Source organism: Odocoileus virginianus, chromosome 3 (assembly GCF_023699985.2).
Source record: "Odocoileus virginianus isolate 20LAN1187 ecotype Illinois chromosome 3, Ovbor_1.2, whole genome shotgun sequence".
NCBI classification, from domain to species: Eukaryota; Metazoa; Chordata; class Mammalia; order Artiodactyla; family Cervidae; genus Odocoileus; species Odocoileus virginianus.
Genome location: NC_069676.1, coordinates 48,883,170 through 48,904,756, shown reverse-complemented (window position 1 = coordinate 48,904,756; position 21,587 = coordinate 48,883,170). Strand labels below are relative to the sequence as shown.

At 40.3% G+C, this 21,587-nt stretch overlaps 3 protein-coding genes across 3 annotated transcripts in view; all 3 read right to left on the bottom strand.

Annotated features, from left to right (window-relative positions):
- LOC139034404 (protocadherin beta-6-like) overlaps positions 1–21,587 on the bottom strand; it is a 119,195-nt gene that overhangs the window by 31,044 nt on the left and 66,564 nt on the right. The gene's annotated exons all lie outside the window — the stretch shown is intronic.
- LOC110143275 (protocadherin beta-18-like) lies at positions 35–10,361 on the bottom strand. The gene has a single exon (XM_020902908.2). It carries the CDS (start codon positions 4,076–4,078, stop codon positions 1,688–1,690), a length of 2,391 nt encoding a protein of 796 aa, XP_020758567.2. The 5' UTR covers positions 4,079–10,361; the 3' UTR covers positions 35–1,687.
- LOC110143270 (protocadherin beta-14) lies at positions 10,493–14,297 on the bottom strand. The gene has a single exon (XM_020902903.2). It carries the CDS (start codon positions 13,947–13,949, stop codon positions 11,550–11,552), a length of 2,400 nt encoding a protein of 799 aa, XP_020758562.2. The 5' UTR covers positions 13,950–14,297; the 3' UTR covers positions 10,493–11,549.

Here is a 21,587-nt window from a genome sequence, read left to right as displayed (position 1 = left end):
GCTCTTATGAATAGAAATTTGAAATAATTCAGAATGGCATAAAATGTTTTTTTATTAAATGGCAAAAATGCCCTGGTTCCTATAAGCAAAGGAATATATTATAATAAAGAACATAATAACAAAGCTCTAGTGAATCTACAAATAAGTTGTACATCTTTTAAGAACACATTTTACATTGTCAGTGTTTTTTAATATCATTAATGTCATAATGGGCTTCTTCCCAGGTAGCAATAGTGGTAAAGAACCTGCTTGCCAATACAAGAGACAGAAGAGATGCAGGTTCAATCCCTGGATTGGGAAGATCCCTTGGAGAAGGGCATGGCAACCCACTCCAGTGTTCTTGCATGGAGAATCCCATGGACAGAGGAACCTGGTGGGCTATAGTCCATAGGGTTGCAGAAAATTCTACTGTGGGACCTGTTATTCTACTAGGTAAGAAAGTGTTTTTCTAGGAATTTCTAACTTCTGTTAAACACTCCAAAGACCATTCAGTTTGGAAATATCCATCAATTCTTTATAGATCCTCAGAGACTACTAATATTCCACAATCTTTGATCCTAAATAGTACATTAATATGAAAAACACTATTTTTAACATCTCAAACCAATAGTAAGGTCCAATCCATGCAAGACTACTTAAAAGTGCTTTTTACAAGGGGAAAAACAATTTGGCTATGTTATTTAGAGGGAAATTTATTAAAATATTGCATATTTGTTTCCAAAAACTCAATAGAGAAATCTTACTTGAAAGAGATCAGAAAAATCCACAAAAAGGTTACTCTTTAGGCATCTCCTTCCTTCTTATCTAAGTAGATTGACTTTTGGTGCTTTTTTAATGTATTTAGCCATCATGATATAATTTTCTTGTTAGGTATCTAATGGGCTATTTTATATTAGTTTATAAAGCCATTTTTTAAAGCAGAGAAAATGAGATTGGTCAAGCTTGTATCAGCGATGTCTACCACCTTGTCTGATTATCTGAAATCACAGAGGGAGATAAGTCATATAAAATAAACATGGCTGCATGTTTATGGCTGAAGAGAGTTGTTTTCTGAAAAAGGTAGGGTGGGATAGATAGACACAAAAGGGACCTATTATTTAAATATTTTTAAATAATCTAGTATTTCAGTAACATGTTATATACAGAAGGTTGATGTAAAGAGAGCAAAAGTCTAAGTATAGGAGAAATTGTAGTCTCTTCCATTTAATACAATTGTGAAACAAAAACATGCATTTTGCAGACATTTCTCCATTTAAAAATTTAAGACAGGTAGGCATAATATGATTCAATAGAAGATATACTAATAATTCATTATATTTTATGATGCCCATCTCCTACATAACCACAGTATCAAAAAATTAGGAAGCAGTTTTTTTTTTTTTTTTTTTTTAGGAAGCAGTATTTGAACAACAAACAGAATGCGTCTGGGGTCATCTTCAAATCAATAGTGTTTGATGACAAAAAGTTGAAAAATTGAACAAATGTTTGTGACTTTGCAGTAATGAAGTTGAAAGATCTTTCCATCAAAATAGAATAAAGAGCATACATATGACTATACATTAAGAAAAATTGCTAACCTTCTTAACTAGGAAAATGAAATCAGAAAAAAAAATTCTATATGGATCTAAAAGCTAATGGGAACAGTATATTTTGAGAAAACTTTCAACTCCAATAAACTGATAAATTCCTAATTGAATCCAAAACCATTTAGAAAGTCTGAGTTTTCTTCTACATTAATCACGGACCCCCGATGATTGGAGGCAACAGACTTCAGAACCTTGAACTCTCTGGTCCCAGTTCCTCCCGTCAGACACACCTCATACTGGTAGCTCTGCGACAGGGTCCCCGTGCCGCTGACGTCCACCAGGTGGCCCGGGAAGTGGCCCTCGGGCACCCGGCAGCGACCCGCCGAGCCCGCCCCGCCCCTCCTGCACAGCCGCACCGCCACGAACACCAGCACCGAGAAGAGGAAGAGCGACGACACCGACGCCAAGGCCACAACCAGGTAGACGGTGAGCGGGTCGGCCAGCGCCGCGGCCGCCGCTTCCGCTTCCGGGGGCGGCAGGTAGGGCTGCGAGAAGCCGTCCACCAGCAGCACGTGCAGCGTGACGCTGGCCGACAGCGGCGGCTCGCCGTTGTCCTTGACCAGCACCACCAGCCGCTGCTTGGGCGCGTCGCGCTCGCTCAGCAGCCGCGCCGTGCGCACCTCGCCGTTGTGCGCCCACACGCCGAACAGCCCGGGCTCCGTGGCCTTGAGCAGCTGGTACGACAGCCAGGCGTTCTGGCCCGCGTCGCCGTCCACCGCCACCACCTTGGTCACCAGGTAGCCGGGCTCGGCCGCCCTGGGCACCAGCTCGGTGCAGGGCGCCGAGGCGTTCTGCAGCGGGTAGAGCACGAAGGGCGCGTTGTCGTTGGCGTCCTCCACGAGCACGCGCACCAGCGCCTGGCTGCTGAGCGCGGGCGAGCCGCGATCGGCGGCGCCCACGCGGAACTCGAAGGCCCTCAGGGCCTCGTAGTCCAGGGACGTGAGGGCGAAGAGGTGGCCGTTGTCTGGGTTAATGGACACGAGGGAGGCGAGGGGCACGTGCGGATCGGGCGGCGGCAGCAGCGAGTAGGTGACCTGGGCGTTGGCGCCCGCGTCTGTGTCTGTGGCGCTGACGCTGCCGATGTGCAGGGCGGGGCTGTTGTTCTCGCGGACCCACAGGGTGTAGGAGGTCTGGGTGAAGGCGGGGGCGTTGTCGTTGACGTCGGACACCAGCACGGTTATGTTGTGCTCGGTTTTCAGTCTGGGGGTTCCCATGTCAGTGACGGTGATGGTGATGTTGTACTCAGCTTTGCTCTCTCTGTCCAGTGGGCTCTCTGTTTCCAAGGTGTAGAAGTTTTTGAAATTAGGCTTCAAGAGAAACGGAAGGTTGTCCTGAATTGAGCAAACCATCCTCCCGTTGTCGCCAGAGTCTGGGTCTCGGAGGCTAAAAACCGCGACCACCATTTCAGGCGATGAATTTTCTGGTATGGGGCTGATAAGAGATGTTACGACTACTTCTGGTGGGTTGTCATTCACATCTACAACACTAACTAAAATTACTGATTTTCCTGAAAGGCTCCCACCGTCAATGGCCTGAATATTTATTGTGTAAGACTGAACTAATTCAAAATCCAGAAACGCCTTTAAACGGACTTCACCAGAAATTGGATGGATTTCAAATGTCTTCTGTATGTCTCTGGAAACGTGGGAAAATGAGTAAGATAGTTCTCCATTTATTCCTGCATCTAAATCTGTAGCAGATACCTTGACGACCAAGAAGTCCAGAGGGCTGTTTTCTGGTATCGGAACCTCATAGACGGATCTCTCAAACTGTGGGGCATTGTCATTGATATCTAAGACCAACACACGCACCAGTGCAGTTCCAGACCTCGGTGGAGACCCGCCATCCAGGGCTGTTAGCGTTAATCTAAGCTCAGGCTCCTTTTCTCGATCCAGAGGTTGGTCCAGTAACAGCTCTGGGTATTTTGTACCCTCCTCACTGTCTTGCAGTTTAAGGTGGAAATGAGGATTGGGATTTAACGTGTAGTTTTGGACACCATTCTTTCCTACGTCCAAGTCCTGAGCGCTATCCATTTGGAACGAGGTTCCTGGAGCAGTGCTTTCTGAGATTTTCAGAAATATATGTTTGTCTGTGAACGTGGGAGTGTGATCATTTATGTCTTCAACCCAAAACTCAGCTCGAAAAAATTGCAAAGGATTTTCAAGTAATACCTGGAAATGCAATATACACGGCTCGGTAAGATCGCAAAGTGCCTCCCGGTCCGGTTGCTCATTTAAGAGCAAGTTGCCAGTCTGCAGATCCAGCCGCAAGTGTGGTTTATAATCGTCAAAGATGACTCTGGCCCCCCGTGCAGACAGGTCTTCCACACCCAAACCTATGTCTTTCACCACGTTGCCTATAAAGGAGCCGATCTCCGTTTCCTCTGCTACAGAATAGCGCCAGGTCTCTGAACACACCAAAGACCCTCCCAGGAAAACAAAGAAAAGCAGCACTTGCCTTATCTGCTGAGGGTTTCCTTTTCCTAGCTCCATGGCTCCCTAGTCAAATGCCTTTCTGCGGAAATATTTCAATGCACTCTCAAACAGCTTCTCTTATCAGCATGAACCTTTGGGAGCCTGTAGACTTGCAGTTCTGTGGCAAAGGAGTTTTTGGCTCCCTAGCTTTCTCTTGAAAGCCTCTTTTAATCACCACTGATTCTCCGGCACTCCCAGTTCCAAAGGTTCACGGAAACCAGAGCGGCTAATGGTACAAATATTTCCCAATGTTATCCTGCAGCGCCACCACGCGACTCTGCAGATTCTCAGGTTTTAAATATAGTTAAGTAGGTTTGAGACAAAATATTAATTTATCCTGTGTTTGTTGATGGTGCACAAGGTATTTTCTCCTGTATTCTTATATTTCACCTATATTTCTTTTCTGAGTTTTTTCTTTGTCCTATGTGATGCTGTTACTTTTACGTCTTTAACATAATAGACTACCATCTCTAGAGCTGTAGTGGATATAAAAAGTGTATTTAAGATATCATCCCAAGCTTAGATAATTTATGCTCCCTCTGAAGACAATATATAAAACAACTAAAAATAGTTAAGAGGACTCTTTTATGTAATTGACTTAGTGAGCAAGAGTTTCTGAGGAAAATTGGAAATGGGACCAGAGATCTTAGTCTTCTCTAGGTATCAGCAAATACACTTCAAAAAAATGATAAGGATAAAGGCATGCACTGGAAACTGAACCTGGTATATGAAAACAGTTTTTCAGGGGAGGCTGGACAATACTGGCTGGGTAAAAGGTACTGTTTATTTAGGAATACTCCATAAGTGACCTTCCTGGCAGCAGTAGAAAGTAAATGCTCATCAGTATTGAATAATGTAAGATATGTCCAGTTTCTGTCAACATTTTTAAAGTTGAACGAACTGGAGCCCAGTTTAGTTGTGGAACTGAATTCTGTTTTGTACACCCAAGCCTTTCAGAGATATAATTCTACATATTTTATTCCTCCATTCATTAATTTGTTTGGCAAATATTTATTGAACATACACTTTGTGCTAGGCACAGTGATTAGTGTTAGGGGTAGGATGGGAAACAGACATAGTTTCCGTCCTGAAAGATGGAGGCAGAAAAGTGATCACACATTTAAAATAGAGCATAATGAATGCCATGATAAGCAAAAGTTCATGCTTGTATAAGAGCATAGGGTCACCTAACCAGAATTTGGAAGTACAGGAAAGACTTTTCTGGAAAAAGTAAATTCTGGTTTGATACATGAAAAATGAGTATGAGTAATCCAAATAAAAACTGGACATGGGCTAAAGTTTCCAACAAACTAAAAACATGGTTGTACAGATCCAAAATGAAAGAAGTGTTTTGGAAGAACTGAAATAGGATCAGTATGGCTGAGTCATAGAGCAAGAAGAGAGAAATGGTGAGATTAGAAAGATCAACAAATAATTTTGTAACACATAGAAAGATCAACAAATAATTTTGTAACACATGCCAAGGTATTTGGACTCTACATAAATAGAAATGTCAGATTATTGAAAGGTTGTAAATAGAAAAGTGACATGACCCAGTTTTATTTTTTAAAAGATGATCTTGTTTCAGAATTGATGATAAATCAGAGAGGAGTAAGACTAAAGGCAAGGGACAGATTAGAAGTTATTGCATTAATACAGTTAAGAAGTGCATCTACAAATGCACTTATAGAGTTATATTAGGATAATAAAGATAAAATATGCAGTATGTGGTGATTAAACAGAGTAGAATAAAAACAAGTAAAAGTAAATGTACTTTTTTTTCAGGCTTAGGGAACTGGGTGACTCTTAGTTCTGTTAACTGATAGAGTGAACACAGGAAGACCAGAAGTCATATGTATAGAGCTAGAGAAAACACTTAGTTTTGATGAAGGGAAAATTTTGATGTAAAACGTGTTGAGTTTAAAGTGTCCATAGAGCATCCATATAAATTATTACATAAATGATCTTACATTATATAAAATGAGGAAGGAGGTTTGGGCTGCAGAGAAAATTTGGGACTTATTGATCTGAATGGTGACTGAAGCCCTTAGAGAAATAATTTAAGTTGTAAATTAAGAGAAGTATGTTTGAATTTATGATTTTAGAGATGCAGCTCTAAAAGACTACTCTCTTTTTTTTTTCTTAAGACTACTCTCTTTAGAAGTGGTCATGGTTATATAGATCTGCTAGACTAGGGAAGAATTGAATGTCACTAGAGATGAAGAAGGCTAGACAGTAAGTCAAATTCCTGGACTTAAGACTGTAGTAAGGGACAGACAGAGGAAAACTATAAGAAGTTGTATTTGAAAACTAGCTTTACCCCACTTCTTTCCCATGATCTTGATTAATTTAAAATCAACTGACATCCAGTTGACTTGATTCCCTCATTTGATGACAAGCAAAGACTATTTAGGCAGGAAGGTTTGCTATATCTTTTAGCACTTTGAAGGTAGTTTACTTTTTAAAAATTTCCATTGCTACTGTTGAGAAGTTGTCAACATGGAACATAGCTTTCAGCCTGTCATGTGTTTAAAGATGAAGTCTTTTTTCTATGACTTTTCTTTAAAAAAAATTCTGCTTTTTTCAAATTTCACAATGATGTTTCCAGGTATGGTTATCTTTTGTTTATCCTGTTAGGCTTATTTGGGTCTCTTGAATCTGAAGAATTCCCAGCCATTATTTTTTTTTAGATTTATTTATTGGCTGCACCAGGGTCTTCATTGCTGCATGCAGGCTTTCTCTAATTGCAATAAGCAGGGGCTACTCTCTAGTTGTGGTGCTCGGACGTCCCATTTTGGTGGCTTCTCCTGTTGAGGAGCACCAGCTCTAGGGCTCAGGGGCCTCAGTAGTTCCCTCTAGCAGCATGTGGGATCCTAGTTCTTAGATCAGGGATCCAACCTATGTCTCCTGCATTGCAAGGTGGATTCTTAACCACTGGACCGCCAGGGAAGTCCCCCGGTAATTAGTTTTTCAAATATTGCCTCCGATCCAGTCTTTCTCATCTCTCCTAGAATTCTGGATAAATATGTTAAACTTGTTTACTCTGTTATCCTTTTCTAACCATCTCCCCCATATTTTCTATCTTATTAACCCTATGAGTTGCATGTCAGATAAGTTATTTTCTGCCATATCTTTTGCTCCACAAATTATTTTGTTGCATTTAGTTTTCTATTAAACCTTTTATGCAGCTTAAAATTGTATCACATTTTTCAATTATAGGAGTTCTACTTGATTCTTTCCTAATCTTTCATATTTTATTGTTTCTTGTTCCCTGTACATTTTAAAGTATATATTTTATTTCAGTTGAAGTTGTTAGCTTATTATAGAGTGTGTCTGATAATTGAAACATCTGAAGTGTTTGCAAATTTGAAAAGTGAAACTGTTAGGTGTTCAGCTCTTTGCGGCCCCATGCACCATAGCCCACCACACTTCCTCTGTCCATGGAATTCTTCAGGCAAGAATACTGGAGTAGGTAGCCATTTTCTCCTTTAGGGATCCCTGGTCTCCTGCATTGCAGGCAGATTCTTTACTGTCTGAGCCACCAGGGAAGCCCATTTGCAAGTTTGTTTATTTTTTGTTTCGTGTTTTGCTGGGTTTCACTCATGGTGTCATATTTCTTTGTGCATGCAGTTTTCTTTATATTCAAGTTAACATAAAAATTATATAAATAATTCTAGGCATAAGATGAATAAACCTTCTTTCATAGAAGGTCTCCATTTGGTTCTATCAAGATCTGGGACGACTACTTGTCAACTACCACCTTAAATTAAGTTCAACGTTAAAAATCAAGTTCAAGGCTAAAATTGCACACAGGGGCTCATCAATTTCCAGTTTATTATCATAAAGGTGGTAGTTCTTAGGAATCCAGACTTTTTGAAGTGAAGGTCTTCTATCAGCTTCTCAGTATGTTAGGCTTTGATTTTCTCCCCCATAATACACCATCAAAATAGAGGTTCACATTTCCCAGAATTCCAAATCCCAGGGAAAAAAATGGATTGGGTGTTGTTTTATCTTTCTGAATTACCTTTTAACATTAACTGTGACCTGACAATGTATTAGTGTTTTATTAAGCTGTTTTTTCCAGTAGGAGTGTTGGTGTACATAATCTATACCACCCTTACTAAAAATATAAAATCTCAAGGATACTGTTATGTCTCAAAATGAGAAGCAAATACTTTGTTCTCATGGAGTGTGGGGAATTGATCTTACTGAGAGGATACATAAATAATATATATATTTTAACCAAGTTGATCTGATCAATACTAAATCAACTATGATGCTGCGATCAATTTAAGCAGTGTCTTTGAATAGTTTCTTTTTTTGTCATTGATATTGGTATAGCTCATACTTCTGTCCACACCCTATGGTGTGTTTTACATAGTGTAAACAACTTCTTTCCTACATCTGTTCCTTCTTCCTTTCTTCCAATGTTTATATATTTGTATATTTTTACAAGTGTAAGATATTATTATATGGATATATTGGTACTGTACTATAAATCTCAGTCTTTTTTCTTCCTTTTAAAACATTTGGAATTTATCCATGTGATTGTATACCAAGTTCACTCCTTTTCAACACTGCACAGTAAAGTGAAGTGAACTGTTAGCTGCTCAGTCATGTCCGACTCTTTGTCACCCGGTAGAGTATAGCTCACCAGGCTCCTCTGTCCATGGAATTCTTCAGGCAAGCTTATTGGAGTGGGTTGCCATTCCCTTCTCCAGAGGATCTTCCTGACCCAGGAATCAAACCCAGGTTTCCTGCAGATTGTAGGATTGTAGGCAGAGGAAGTTCACTCCTTTTGAATAACGCATAGTGCTCCTTCACAAATATGTTTCACATTTATCAATTGCTTTACTGATGAATATGTAGACAGACTCCTATTCTTTGCTTTCCCAAGATAAACATTCTTATGCACATCACTTTGTAAAGCTGTGTTAGAATTTTCTGGCTATGTGCCCCAAAGTAGAAATGCTAGATCATAAACTGTGTATATTTTTATATTTTTAGTAAAACTAAATTTACAACATACTAAATTTCATTAAATACTATTGAAATTCCCTCAAAATGGGGGTATATGTAATTTTCTATGCATATACATCTATGGTTCCATATGATGTTACCCAAATTTCTCATCTATGGGTGTAAAATCATTTTATCATGTATATCATCAACTAATGAGGTTGTGTGTCACTTCGTGTTCTTTTCAGACTTTGTTTTCCCCTCTTTTGAATTACTTTTCTCTTCTGTCCTTTAAAAAACAATCCGTTGGCTCCCTTGATTTTCTGACTTTTGCTGATCTGAGGAGTTATCTGAATAATCTAAATATTAATCCTTCTGAGTTAAAATGTTGCAAGTAGCTTCTCCCTGCATCCCATCTGCTAGTTTATCTGAGCTATCCTCTAGTTTTAAGGTAGTAATATTTATCAGTTTTTATCTTTATTGTTTGCACTTTTCAAAATTTATTATTTTTTAATTGAAGGATAATTGCTTTACAATATGGTGTGAGTTTCTACCATACATCAGCATGAATCAGCCATAGGTATACACATTTTTCCTCCTGAACCTCCCTTCCACCTCCTGTTTGCGCTTTTAAAACCTTGTTTAAGAAAGTGAAACCAATAGTAAGGTTGTAAAGATATTTTTACTTAGATATTTTCTTTATATAATGAATTTTCCAGCCAATTTTACTGGAAAAGTAATCAGTCTCTCCCTCCCCCCAGTAATTTTGACACCTCTTCAATCATGACTAAATTTTCCTATATAAAAGGATCTGATCTTGAATTTCATTCTATCTGGCAGTGTACAAGCTTGTTTCTGAATTATTCAAGTAGAGTATTTTGTTCTTGTCTATTCTTACTCTTATGCATAAGAAAAATAAGATTTGTTTCTTATGCCTCTGAGAGATAAAGAGGGTCCAAACATTTTTTTTTCAGGACTGTACTGCCTTACGGAGAAGGCAATGGCACCCCACTCCAGTACTCTTGCCTGGAAAACCCCATGGATGGAGGAGCCTGGTAGGCTGCGGTCCATGGGGTCGCTAAGAGTCGGACACGACTGAGTGGCTTCACTTCCACTTTTCACTTTCATGCATTGGAGAAGGAAATGGCAAACAACTCCAGTGTTCTTGCCTGGAGAATCTCAAGGATGGGGGAGCCTGGTGGACTGCCGTCTGTGGGGTCACACACAGTCGGACACGACTGAAGCGACTTAGCAGCAGCAGCAGTACTGCTTAAATGTCTAGTTAATAAAATTCTCACAACTAGTAAGTATCTGTTGCAATGCAAAATAAGACCAGTAAAAGCTTCATGAAGCAAAGAAAAATTTCCTAAGAAAATTGGAATTTGTTTTACCCATTTCACAATGTCAGCAAAATTGCATTTTACTACATCATCTAGTCTATAATATTTAATTTTGTACGAGAAATCACAGAAGTGTATATGCACAGTAGCTTTATTATCCACACTACATTCTAGTTACCAAAATCTGCACTGAACTGTACACTTATAGATTGGAGATATTATGATTTGGAACACCATGAGGCATCTATAAGCCATTAATATAGACCCATCCTTTGTGAACATCTGAGAAAGAGCACAAATATTAAGGATTTTTGATATTTACTTTTAAAAATTAAGAGAAAAGTGAACTGAGTTCATTTCTTTAACAGTCTGAATTTTCATCTTAATTATTAAGAAGTTTTTAATCTATATTCCTCTAATGGAAAAGAGTATTTTACTTAAGATGACACCATAAACAATCAAGCTATGTAATGAACACTATAAAATAATACAAATTTAAACTGGCAAATGTGGCATATTGAGAGAAAACAAAGCAGCAATGTAAAATAGCAGAACTCCTCCCCTCAAAACATCATCAACAATGAGAAAAAAGAAAAATTACTTAAGAAATCACTAATTTTCAATTTGGTCACTTTTGTCATAAATTGAATTCATGAAAAACACGATATAACAATAACCAAAACAAATAAGGTACCCTACTACTGAAGATGGACAGGTAGCACTTTTACCCTTTATGATAAAAAATTTCAAAGGTAAGAGTGCAATAAGATCCAATATACTTTCCACCCAGTCAACAGAACTTTTAATTTTTGATGTATCTATGCTTTGATGAAATATCCAGAAGTAAATTACATATATAGTGGCATTCCCTAATACTTTATAATTTGCACCTCCAAATAATAATAATCACACCATTGTCACAACAAAAAATTAGCAATAACTCCATTACTATGACATTTAGACCAAACGTACAAAAAAATCAGAAAACTATATTTCCATGACATTATAGCCACTAATTTTTAAAGCCACTAAAGATTTTTAAAACAACTGCGACGGGATCATGAGAAATGGTAATACATGCAAGTACCATCCAACATGAACTATATTACAGATTGGCAAAAAGGGGCCTACAAAAAAAGGGGGGTCTACAGTTTGCCAAGAATAACAAAATATCAGAAGTTTAAATTATTTTACTGAAGGTTGAGTCCAAAGCTATTTCTAAAGTTCTCGTGTTCCCCTATATGCCTACCGGTGTCTTGGACTGGAAGATTAGGGATAATCGGCTTCAGAAATTTAAATTCATTCGTCCCAGTTCCTCCCATCAGACACACCTCATACTGGTAGCTCTGCGACAGGGTCCCCGTGCCGCTGACGTCCACCAGGTGGCCCGGGAAGTGGCCCTCGGGCACCGGGCAGCGACCCGCCGAGCCCGCCCCGCCCCTCCTGCACAGCCGCACCGCCACGAACACCAGCACCGAGAAGACGAAGAGCGACGACACCGACGCCAAGGCCACCACCAGGTAGACGGTGAGCGGGTCGGCCGGCGCCGCGGCCGCCGCTTCCGCTTCCGGTGGCGGCAGGTAGGGCTGCGAGAAGCCGTCCACCAGCAGCACGTGCAGCGTGACGCTGGCCGACAGCGGCGGCTCGCCGTTGTCCTTGACCAGCACCACCAGCCGCTGCTTGGGCGCGTCGCGCTCGCTCAGCCGCCGCGCCGTGCGCACCTCGCCGTTGTGCGCCCACACGCCGAACAGCTCGGGCTCCGTGGCCTTGAGCAGCTGGTACGACAGCCAGGCGTTCTGGCCCGCGTCGCCGTCCACCGCCACCACCTTGGTCACCAGGTAGCCGGGCTCGGCCGCCCTGGGCACCAGCTCGGTGCAGGACGCCGAGGCGTTCTGCAGCGGGTAGAGCACGAAGGGCGCGTTGTCGTTGGCGTCCTCCACGAGCACGCGCACCAGCGCCTGGCTGCTGAGCGCGGGCGAGCCGCGGTCGGCGGCGCCCACGCGGAACTCGAAGGCCCGCAGGGCCTCGTAGTCCAGGGACGTGAGGACGAAGAGGTGGCCGTTGTCGGGGTTGATGGACACGAGGGAGGCGAGGGGCAAGTGTGAGTCGGGCGGCGGCAGCAGCGAGTAGGTGACCTGGGCGTTGGCGCCCGCGTCTGTGTCTGTGGCGCTGACGCTGCCGATGTGCAGGGCGGGGCTGTTGTTCTCGCGGACCCACAGGGTGTAGGAGGTCTGGGTGAAGGCGGGGGCGTTGTCGTTGACGTCGGACACCAGCACGGTTATGTTGTGCTCGGTTTTCAGTCTGGGGGTTCCCATGTCAGTGACAGTGATGGTGATGTTGTACTCGGCTCTTTCCTCTCTGTCCAGTGCTTTATCTGAAACTAGGGTGAAAAAGTTCTTGAAGGTCGGTTTCAGAAAAAATGGGAGGTCATCTTGGATAGAGCAAATAATCCTTCCATTTTCTCCAGCGTCTTGGTCTCGGACACTAAAAAGAGCCACAAGAGTCTCTGCGGCGTTCTCTGGAATTATCTTTGTAATTGATGAGATGATCACTTCTGGCGGATTGTCATTTGTATCTATTACTTTCACCAAAAGAGTGCATTCTTCGGAAAGACCCCCACCATCTGTTGCCTGAATATTTATAGTGTAGGATTGTACTACTTCAAAATCCAGTTGTGATCTCAAATGAACTTCCCCAGATATTGGATCGATTTCAAATGTTTTACGAATATCTTCTGATGCATGAAAAAACGTGTAAAGTATTTTCCCATAATTTCCTGCATCCAGATCCTTAGCAGAGACGGTGATAATCCAAGAGCCAACCGGTGCGTTTTCCAGGATCTGCACCTCATAGAGCCTCTGAGGAAACTCTGGGGCATTGTCGTTGATGTCTAAGACCTTGATGAGGACCAAAGTTGTTCCAGACCTGGGGGGGTTTCCACCGTCCAGTGCTACAAGTGTTAATATGAGCTCAGGCTCCTCCTCATGATCTAATGCTCTGTGCAGGACCAGCTCTGGGTATATCTTTCCATCGTCGCTGTCTTGAATTTTAATGTAGAAGTGAGAACTGGGGCTAACTGTGTAGTTTTGAAGACTGTTGCTTCCTACATCCAAATCTTGGGCACTCTCCATTAGGAATGTAGTTCCAATAGTGGTACTTTCTGATATTTTAATAACTATTTCACTGTCAAGAAATGTAGGGGAGTGATCATTTATATCTTTGATGTGCAGCTCAGCCTGAAAAAACTGTAAAGGGTTTTCCAATACCATCTGAAAATGCATCACACAGGGCTCCGTGGAGCCACACAACTCTTCCCGGTCCAGTTTATCATTTATCAGCAAATCCCCAGTCAGCAAATCGAGGTGCAAATGCTTTTCATTATCATCAAATACTACCCGAGCTTCCCGTGAAGAGAGTTCCTCCACCCCAAGCCCCAGATCCCTTGCCAGATTAGCCACAAAAGAACCGATTTCTGTTTCCTCTGCCACAGAATAGAGCACAGGCTCAGGACGCGCCTGAGACAATCCCAGTAAAACAAAGAGAATCAGGACTTGCCTTTTCCGCAGAAGGAGTGCCCCTCTGATCTCCATGGTTCTTTCAAGAAACCTCTTTTGTGGAAATTTTTTAGTTCAGCCCTAATTTTCAAACCGAGGGCCTTTTTTTTTTTAAGTTGGAAACTTCTGAAGTCTATATAAACCTCCAAGTCTGTAGGTGAAGCGCGTTAATACCTCTCTTTTCAGTGGGTTGGATGTTCTCTGTTCTCATGAATAATGGAGCCCTGTGTTGTAGAAGCACCGTTTTTGTCTTATACTGCAGCGCCACCATGTGTCTCTGTGAATTTTTTTCAGTAAACAATTTTTTCTCTTTAAACAAGTAATTCATATATTCATCTGGAATATTTTAAAGTAAATACCAGACATCATGTATTTTTACCTCTAAATACTTCATTAAGTATCTCTAACAGATAAGGACTACAAATAAGAACCTTAGTACATTTTATATTTGATCTGTGTTTGCATTTCCCCATTTTCTTTTAAATCAGTATTTAAACAAGGTTCATGAAATGCATTGAATTATCACCTTTGAATGCTTGACAAGAAGAACCGTTAAAATATCCTGAACTGAAAAAATTATGTCTTATTCAGGCCATTTCTTGAGTTATTGCAAATGTATTCTCCTCTCCAATCTTGTGAACACTTAATAGATTTCAGTCAGTTATGGTTAGTATTGTCATTACTTTTTCACTTGTATATTTTTAAAAACTACATATTAAGGACATGACATTGTCTTTATGGTGCTCAAAGGCTAGAAAATTTGGTAATCAAAATATGCCAAAGTAATAAAATATACCAAGTAATCAAAATATGCCAAAATGTATGCCTAGGTAAATAGTAATATGTAAATATCTAGAAGGGACATCTTATACCCAGGAGATAGCACTGCATAGTGGTTTTGAACAGGGATTCTGGAATCACAATCTCTACATTAGAATCCTAGTTCTGCTACTCACTGTCTACAGTCATGGGCAAATTATGTACCTCTGCTTCCTTACCTATAAAATAGGGGTAATATTAATGTTTACCTTCTAGGATGATTATTGTAGGAATCTAATGGTTTAACGTTACTAAGTGGCTGGTAAGTGCTTGTTCAGTTCAATTCAGTTGCTCAGTCATGTCCGACTCTTTGCAACCCCATGGACTGCAGCATGCCAGGCTTCCCTGTCCATCACCAACTCCCAGAGCGTGCTCAAACTCATGTCTATTGAATCAGTGATGCCATCCAACCACCTCATCCTCTGTCATCCCCTTCTCCTGCCTTCAATCTTTCCCAGCATCAGAGTCTTTTCCAGTGAGTCTGTTCTTCACATCAGGTGGCCAAAGTATTGGAGGTTCAGCTTCAGCATCAATCCTTCCAATGAATATTCAGGACTGACTTCCTTTAGGATTGACTGGTTTGATTTCCTTGCTGTCCAAGGGACTCAAGAGTCTTCTCCAACACCACAATTCAAAAGCATAAATTCTTTGGTGCTTATCTTTCTTTATGGTCCACTCTCACATCCATACATGACTACTGGAAAAACCATAGCTTTGACTAGACGGACTTTTGTCGGCGAAGTAATGTCTCTGCTTTTTAATATGCTGTCTAGGTTGGTAATAGCTTTTCTTCCAAGGAGCAAGCATCTTTTAATTTCATGGCTGCATGAAATTATGATAGCATATATATGCTACCACATGTGAAATACATAGCTAGTGGGAAGGTGCTGTATAGCACAGGAAGCTCAGTGCTCTGTAATGACCTAGAGAGGAGGGAGCGGGAAAGGTAGGAGGGATGCTCAAGAGGGAGGGGATATGTGTATACATATAGCTGATTCATACAAAATTCACACAACATCGTAAAGCAGTTACACTCTAATTATATGGCTGCTGACTGATCAGAATGATTGCTACATGTTGGAGTAGCTGTGGAAATATCTTAAGGCAACAATGAAGTTTGCTGCATCAATGGAGTCTTTGTTTCATGAACAGTTTCTCTGTAGCCCACAATGCTGTTTGAGAGCATTTTACCCATAGTGGAACTTCTTTCAAAGTTGGAGTTGATTCTTTTAAACCCTGCTGCTACTTTATGAACTAAGTTTATGTCATATTCTAAATCCTTTGTTGTCATTTCAGTAACCTTCACAGCATTTTCACTTGTAGATTCCATCTCAAGAAACCACTTTCTTTGTTCATCCATAAGAAGCAACTCCTCATCCATGAGAAAGTTTCATCATGAGATTTCAGCATTTCAGTCACATCTTCAGGGTCCATTTCTAATTATAGTTCTTTTGCTATTTCCACCACATCTGAAGTTTCTTCCTCCACTGAGGTTTGAACCCCTGAGTCACAAGGGTTGAAATAAACTTCTTCTAAACTCCTGTTAATATTGATATTTTGATTGCTCCTCATGAATCATGTATTTCTGATGGCATCCAGAATGGTGAATCTGTTTCGAAAGGTTTTCAATTTCCTTTGCCCAGATCCATTAGAGAAGTCACCGTCTGTGGCAGCCAAAGATTTATGAAATGTATTTCTTAAATAATTAAGACTTGAAAATCAAAATGACTCCTTGATTCATGGGGTGCAGAATGGATGTTGTGTGCAGGCATGAAAACAACACTATTCTGGTTGTACATCTCCAGCACTAGGTCTCACCAGTGGGTTTAAAATACTCAGTAATCCATGCGTAAACAGGTGTGCTGTTATCCAGGCTTTGTTGTTCCATTTAAAGAGCACAGGCAGAATAGGTTTTGCATAATTCTTAAGGGTCCTAGGGTCTTTGGAAGGTCAATAAACATTGGTTTCAACTTAAAAGTTACCAGCTGCGTTAGACCATAACAAAAGAATCAGCCTGTCCTTTAAAACTTTGAAGCGAGGCATTGACTTCTCTCTAGCTATGAAAATCCTATATGACTTTTTCGTCATCGACACTGAAAAGCTGTGATGGTGTAGTCAGCTTCATGAATTATCTTAGCTAGATCTTCTGGATAACTTGCTGAAACTTCTGCATCAGAACTTTCTGCTTCACCTTGCACTTTCATGTCCTAGAGACAGCTTCTTTCCTTAAATCTCATGAACCAACCTCTGCTAGCTTCAAAATTTTCTTCTACTACTTACTCATTTCTCTCCGCTTTCATAGAATTGAAGAGTTGAAGCCTTTTTCTGTATTAAACTTTGGCTTAAATCAATGTTATATATCTGGTTTGATCTTCTGTGCAGGTCACTAAAACTCTCCACATCAGCAATGAGACTGTATCACTTTCTTATCATTTGTGTATTCTCTGGATTAGCACTTTTAATTTCCTTCAAGAACTTATCCTTGGAGGATTTCTCTGGTGGTCCAGTGGCTAAGACTCTGCACTCCCAATGCAGGGGTCTTGGGTTTGATCCTTGGTCAGGGAACTAGATCCCACATGCCACAACTGAGTTCACTTGCTGCAACAAAGATCGAAGAGCCCTCATGCCGCAAATAAGACCCGGAGCAGCCAAATAAATTAATTTTTAAAAAGAGAAAGAAAAAGAGAGAACTTGGCCTTCACATTCACACCTGGGTCTTTGGTGCAAGAGGCCGTTTAGCCTCTTTTGTCTTCAGCGTGCCTTCTTCACCAAGTTTAATAATTTCTAACTTTTGATTTAAAATGACACATGTGACTCTTCCCTTCACTTGAACACTTAAGGCAAATTATAGGATTATTAATTGGCCTATTTTCAATATTGTGTCCCAGGGAATAGGGAGGTCCAAGGAGAGTTAGAAAGATGGGGAACAGCCAGTTGGTAGGGCAGTCAGAACATTTATCTGTTAAGTTCACTGTCTTATACAGGTACAGTTCATGGTGCTCCCCCAAATGATTACAACAGTAACATCAAAGGTCACTGATCAAAAAAAAAGAAAAACCACAGATTACAGATGACCATTATATTTTGTTTTATTATAACAAATATAGTTAAAATGGAAAGTTTGAAATACTGAATTACCAAAATGTTACAGAGAGACATAAAGTGAGCAAATGCTGTTGGAAAAATGGTGTCAATAGATATGCTTGTTGCAGGGTTGCCACAAACTTTATATTTGTAAAAATACACAATCTCTGCAAAGTGCAATAAAATGAACTATGCCTGTGTTCAAAACCATGAGATCTCTGTGTAAATCAAGCAAAAATGTGTCACAGAAGAATAGAAGAGGTTTAGCACAGAATTTTGACAAATATCTTCATTTAGAGATGAGGTAAGGAAGTATTTTTTAAAAAGACAAGGAAGGCCCAGAGTTTAGAATTATGAAACCAAAAGCAAATAGCATTTCAAAACTATGAGGAAGATTGACAGTAGCAAATGCTTCAGAAAACTCAAGAAAAATAAATATTAAAATGGTCCATTGGATTTAAGGAGATGGTCATTGTGAAGGATTCTGTTAGATGTCTGCCAAAATCTGTTCCTTTTTTTTTTTTTTATAGTAATAGAACTGTATCCAAGGACATGGTGACTCCACCTCGCTTGTAGTTAGGTGTGACTAAGTTCTCACATATTGTGAATAGAGCTTTCATTTGCCACTCCTGGGTCTGCCACATCTGGATTATCTTTTCCCTCCTAGTCAACTAGAACCCAGATGTGACAGTGACCCAGCTACAGTCATGTAGATTATGACATTGCAATAGGGAATGCAAGAGGAATTACTTGGAACAAATTTTGGTTCCAGGAGGACCATAAGGAGCAAAGCTGCCCTGTCTATGCAATCATTTATCCACTGTGGCTGTTACAAGAAAGACAGACATGTTTTACAAGCCATTGAGTAATTGTACTACTCTTATTTCTCAGTGTAATCTTAAAAACTTACACAGAAATCTTTGACCAGCTTTACAATATCAGTTTTCAATACGGACTGCCCTGGGTTGAAAAGCAAGAAGGATGAGGAAATAAAAATGGAAATCCTTTTGAGAAATTTAGCTGCAAAAGAAAAAAGTAGATTTGTATCTGGAGGGGAATTTGGACTCAGGAGGGTTTTTTAAGCCTAGAGAAATGTTTTTAAAATGCTGATTTGCAGTACTGAGTAAAGAAGGAGAAAATTAAAATATACAAGAAAGGATATTATCAGTGTTAAGCCCCTAGAAGGCTGCCAAAGACAGGATTCAGCAAATATGAAGGAGTTGGTCTTAAGTGGAAGGGAACTTAGCAGAGGAAATGACAAGTACATATGCTATCAAGAGTATAGGTTTGGGAATAGGACATTAAGATAATTCCCATTTGATGGTTCTGTTTTCTCCTTAAGATATTAAGCAAGTTCATCTGCTAACAAGTGGTATGTAAGTAGTAGGGTAAGAAGATTAAAGTAAGATTAAAAAAAATTAAGTAGGTATGAAGTTATGAAGAGTAAAAGAGAGTGCTACTTAGGAAAATATAAAAAGATTTCTTGATCTTGAAAGTCCAATTAATTTTGAATGTGATAACCTTAGTGGTGATAGTACTGATTATTTTCTAAGCTTTGTTTTATAGAGTGCAGCATCCCAGGTGTAAGAAAAGAGAATTTTTATTGACTAATTTAACTAGATAAAAATATTTATCTAATGTGGTGTTTCATCAGGTAAAGGAAGTCCTAGAGTGAAGGAAAATTGAAAAAGAGAATTGAGAATATGAGCATGAGAGTGGTTGGGAGTGGTGAAATGGGAGTCAGCTGATGGGAAGGAAATTAAAACAGGAGGGGGTTGATAGGTAGTAGCAGCATCATGGGATGGAGGTCTTGACAAGGTCAAAGACAAGATGTGATAGGAGTAACTGGATCAGAGGGCTAAAGGCATAGAAGGTGCTCATAGAAGGTGTTCTTAGAGGGAGAGATCTGAAATCATATTTCATAGAATAATCCTGGGTAGTGAGAAAGTACAGCATGTGGCCAAGGTACTGAGAAGCCATGTTAGATTAACCAGTGGATGTGTGCTCAGTCACGTCCAGCTCTTTTCAAGTCCATGGACTGTAGCCCACCAGGTTCCTCTGTCCATGGGATTATCCAGCAAGAATATGGAGTGGGTTGCCATTACCTTCTCCAGTGGATATTCCTGACCCAGAGATGGAACCCTCTTGGGGATCCTGCAGCTCCTGCATTGGCAGGTGGATTCTTCACCACTGAGCCACCTGGGAAGCCCCTTTCTTTCCCATACTCTTGGCAAATTCCAACCTAAACTGTTGTTTTGTTCTTATTGGCAAGGGTTTTCAAGAAAATTAACTCTGGAAAGCTGAGCAGTTCCTTACATCTCCATTTTGTAAGTGACCTCTTCCCATTGACAACTTATAGTCCTTTAATATAAAATTTCCTGATATAGTTGAATTCCTATGCACTGGTTTAAATTTAACTGTAAATTATTTGAAGCATAAGAGCAAAATTTGTTTTTAACAATACATTTGAAGAGAACTGGTTGATTTACTTGTATCTGAGCTCCGAAGTCCTCATCATTCTCCACTAGAGTCAGGAAACAGTTCTTTCCATAAATAGACAAGTCTTCCTGTTCAGGTAGGTGGAAAAACCCAAAGCAACAGGCTTTTCTCTGCTGTTGCACCTGTTAAATTTTCTGCCTGAGTTGTTTAAACTGCTGTTTCCCTTCCTTTATTATAAATGTGAGAGGCCAGGCTTACTGGGGAAACAGGCTACTAGAACACTCCCACCTTTATTTTTTTTTTCCATTTATTTTTATTAGTTGGAGGCTAATTACTTTACATCATTGCAGTGGTTTTTGTCATACATTGAAATGAATTAGCCATGGATTTACATGTATTCCCCATCCCGGTCCCCCCTCCCACCTTCCTCTCCACCCGATCCCTCTGGGTCTTCCCAGTGCACCAGGCCCAAGCACTTGTCTCATGCACCCAACCTGGGCTGGTGATCTGTTTCATCCTAGATAATATACATGTTTCGATGCTGTTCTCTTGAAGCATCCCACCCTCGCCTTCTCCCAGAGTCCACAAGTCTGTTCTATATATCTGAGTCTCTTTTTCTGTTTTGCATATAGGGTTATCTTTACCATCTTCCTAAATTCCATATATATGTGTTAGTATACTGTAATGGTCTTTATCTTTCTGGCTTACTTCGCTCTGTATAATGGGCTCCAGTTTCATCCATCTCATTAAAACTGATTCAAATGAATTCTTTTTAATGGCTGAGTAATATTCCATGTTGTATATGTACCACAGCTTCCTCATCCATTCCCACCTTTATTTTTGACAGCTATACCATCATAGATCTCTTTATGCTAGTGGTCATCCATCTTTTCCCCACTAAGTACACTAAATATAGGAGGTAACCTTAATATTTTGATTTATTAATGAGTTTTTGTTCTCTATGTAAAGAAGCTTTCATTTATTCCTAGTTCCACTTCTGAAAACAGAAAATTAGAATTTAGTTAGTCTGCATGGAGGAACTTTTGTTCCCTCCATTTTTCTTAAATTCAAAGAGTAATTAATCAGCTCATACAGTTCAAAAGAACTGGCAGTGAAATTTTAGCATTCAAGAAGTGTAAACATTAAGTTATTTTGGCTATGCCAGAGCAAGAGATTGTACTTCCAGGCATTATTAACTAATACCCAGCCCCTCTACAATGTTAAGATTAGAATATCTTCAAGAGGCAGTTCCTGGCATTGACTCTAGTCTGTGGCCCCACAGGAATAAAAGCAATCATTTTACCCTCATGCATGTCCTCTTTCTCATACCTA

Coding starts and splice junctions, on each gene's coding strand:
- LOC110143270 (XM_020902903.2), bottom strand. CDS start 13,949: ATGGAGATCAGAGGGGCACTCCTTCTGCGGAAAAGGCAAGTCCTGATT.
- LOC110143275 (XM_020902908.2), bottom strand. CDS start 4,078: ATGGAGCTAGGAAAAGGAAACCCTCAGCAGATAAGGCAAGTGCTGCTT.